At 37.0% G+C, this 1,410-nt stretch overlaps 1 protein-coding gene across 1 annotated transcript; it reads right to left on the bottom strand.

The window, feature by feature from the left end:
- Nucleotides 1–222: 222 nt before the first annotated feature.
- Nucleotides 223–726, bottom strand: LOC132309353 (secreted RxLR effector protein 161-like). Its single transcript, XM_059807669.1, has one exon. It carries the CDS (start codon nt 724–726, stop codon nt 223–225), a length of 504 nt encoding a protein of 167 aa, XP_059663652.1.
- Between the last annotated feature and the right edge of the window lie 684 nt (nt 727–1,410).

Here is a 1,410-nt window from a genome sequence, read left to right as displayed (position 1 = left end):
TTCTCTAAAGTATTCAAACTTATTTTTTGGAAGTGCTTTGGTAAAAATGTCCGCAACTTGGTCTTCTGTCTTACAATACTTGAGTTGAATCTCTTCATTCTCCACGGCTTCTCTAATGAAGTGATGCTTGATTGCAATGTGTCTTGTGCGACTATGGAAAATAGGATTCTTTGTCATAGTAATTGCGGATTTGTTGTCACATAAAATTGGAGTAGCTTCCCTTTATTTCTCACCAACATCTTCAAAAATTCTCCTTAGCCATATTGCTTGTGACGCTGCCATTAATGCTGAAATATACTCAGCCTCGGCAGAAGATTGCGCAACCGTTTCTTGCTTTTTAGATGCCCATGAAAATACACCCGAACCAAGAGAGAATGCATAACCGGAAGTACTTCTCATATCATCAACAAATCCGGCCCAATCACTATCACAAAAACCAAACAACTTTGCATCAACATTTTTCTCATACAAGATACCAAAATCAAGTGTACCTTGTCTATATCTCAATACCCTCTTTGCAGCCCCAACATGAATTTGACTCGGATTGTGCATAAACCGAGATAATAAGCTTGTAGCATACATGATGTCGGGTCTTGAAGCTGTCAAATATAATAGACTTCCAACCAAGCTTCTATAGAGAGATGAATCCGCTTCTTTACTTCCATCTTCTTTCATCAATTTTTCATTCACAACCAAGGGAGTGCAAACGGATTTGCAATTCAACATTTTGAATTTTTCAAGAAGAGTTTTTGCATACTTCTTTTGACAAATAACAACTCCTCCTTCTTTTTGATAAATTTCAATGCCCAAGAATTAATGCAACAAACCCAAATCACTCATTTCATATTTTTTCATCATCTCTCTTTTAAAATCATCAATCATTTTTTCATCACTTCCGGTAAATACCAAATCATCAACATAAAGAGAAACAATAAGAATCCCAGTTTTACCTTGTGTCTTGTAGTACAAGGTTGGCTCACTTTTGCTCCTTTGAAAGCCTTTTTTGATGAAGTAAGAATCAATCTCACTATACCATGCCCGGGGTGCTTGTTTTAGGCCATACAAAGCATTCTTTAATTTGTAAACTTTCTCTTCTTCTCCTTTTGCAACAAAGCCTTGAGGTTGTTCTACATAGACATCCTCTTTCAAAATACCATTCAAGAAGGCTGATTTTACATCAAGTTGATACAAGGACCAACCATTTTGAGCCGCCAAGGCAATGAGTGCTCTAATTGTGTCAAGACGAGCCACGGGTGAAAAAGTTTCTTGAAAATCAATTCCGAGCTGTTGTGAATACCCTTTTGCTACAAGTCTTGCTTTGTTCTTTTGAATGGAGCCATCTGGATTGAATTTTGTTTTAAAAATCCATTTCACACCAATCACATCTTTGTCTTCCGGCTTCTCCACTAA

Source organism: Cornus florida, unplaced genomic scaffold (assembly GCF_030987335.1).
Source record: "Cornus florida cultivar Cherokee Brave unplaced genomic scaffold, ASM3098733v1 CherokeeBrave_3.0.0_Hap2_Chr05, whole genome shotgun sequence".
Classification (NCBI taxonomy): domain Eukaryota; kingdom Viridiplantae; phylum Streptophyta; class Magnoliopsida; order Cornales; family Cornaceae; genus Cornus; species Cornus florida.
Note: the sequence above shows the minus strand (reverse complement) of the source record. Positions and strands in the feature narration are given on the sequence as shown.

Coding starts and splice junctions, on each gene's coding strand:
- LOC132309353 (XM_059807669.1), bottom strand. CDS start 726: ATGTTGAATTGCAAATCCGTTTGCACTCCCTTGGTTGTGAATGAAAAA.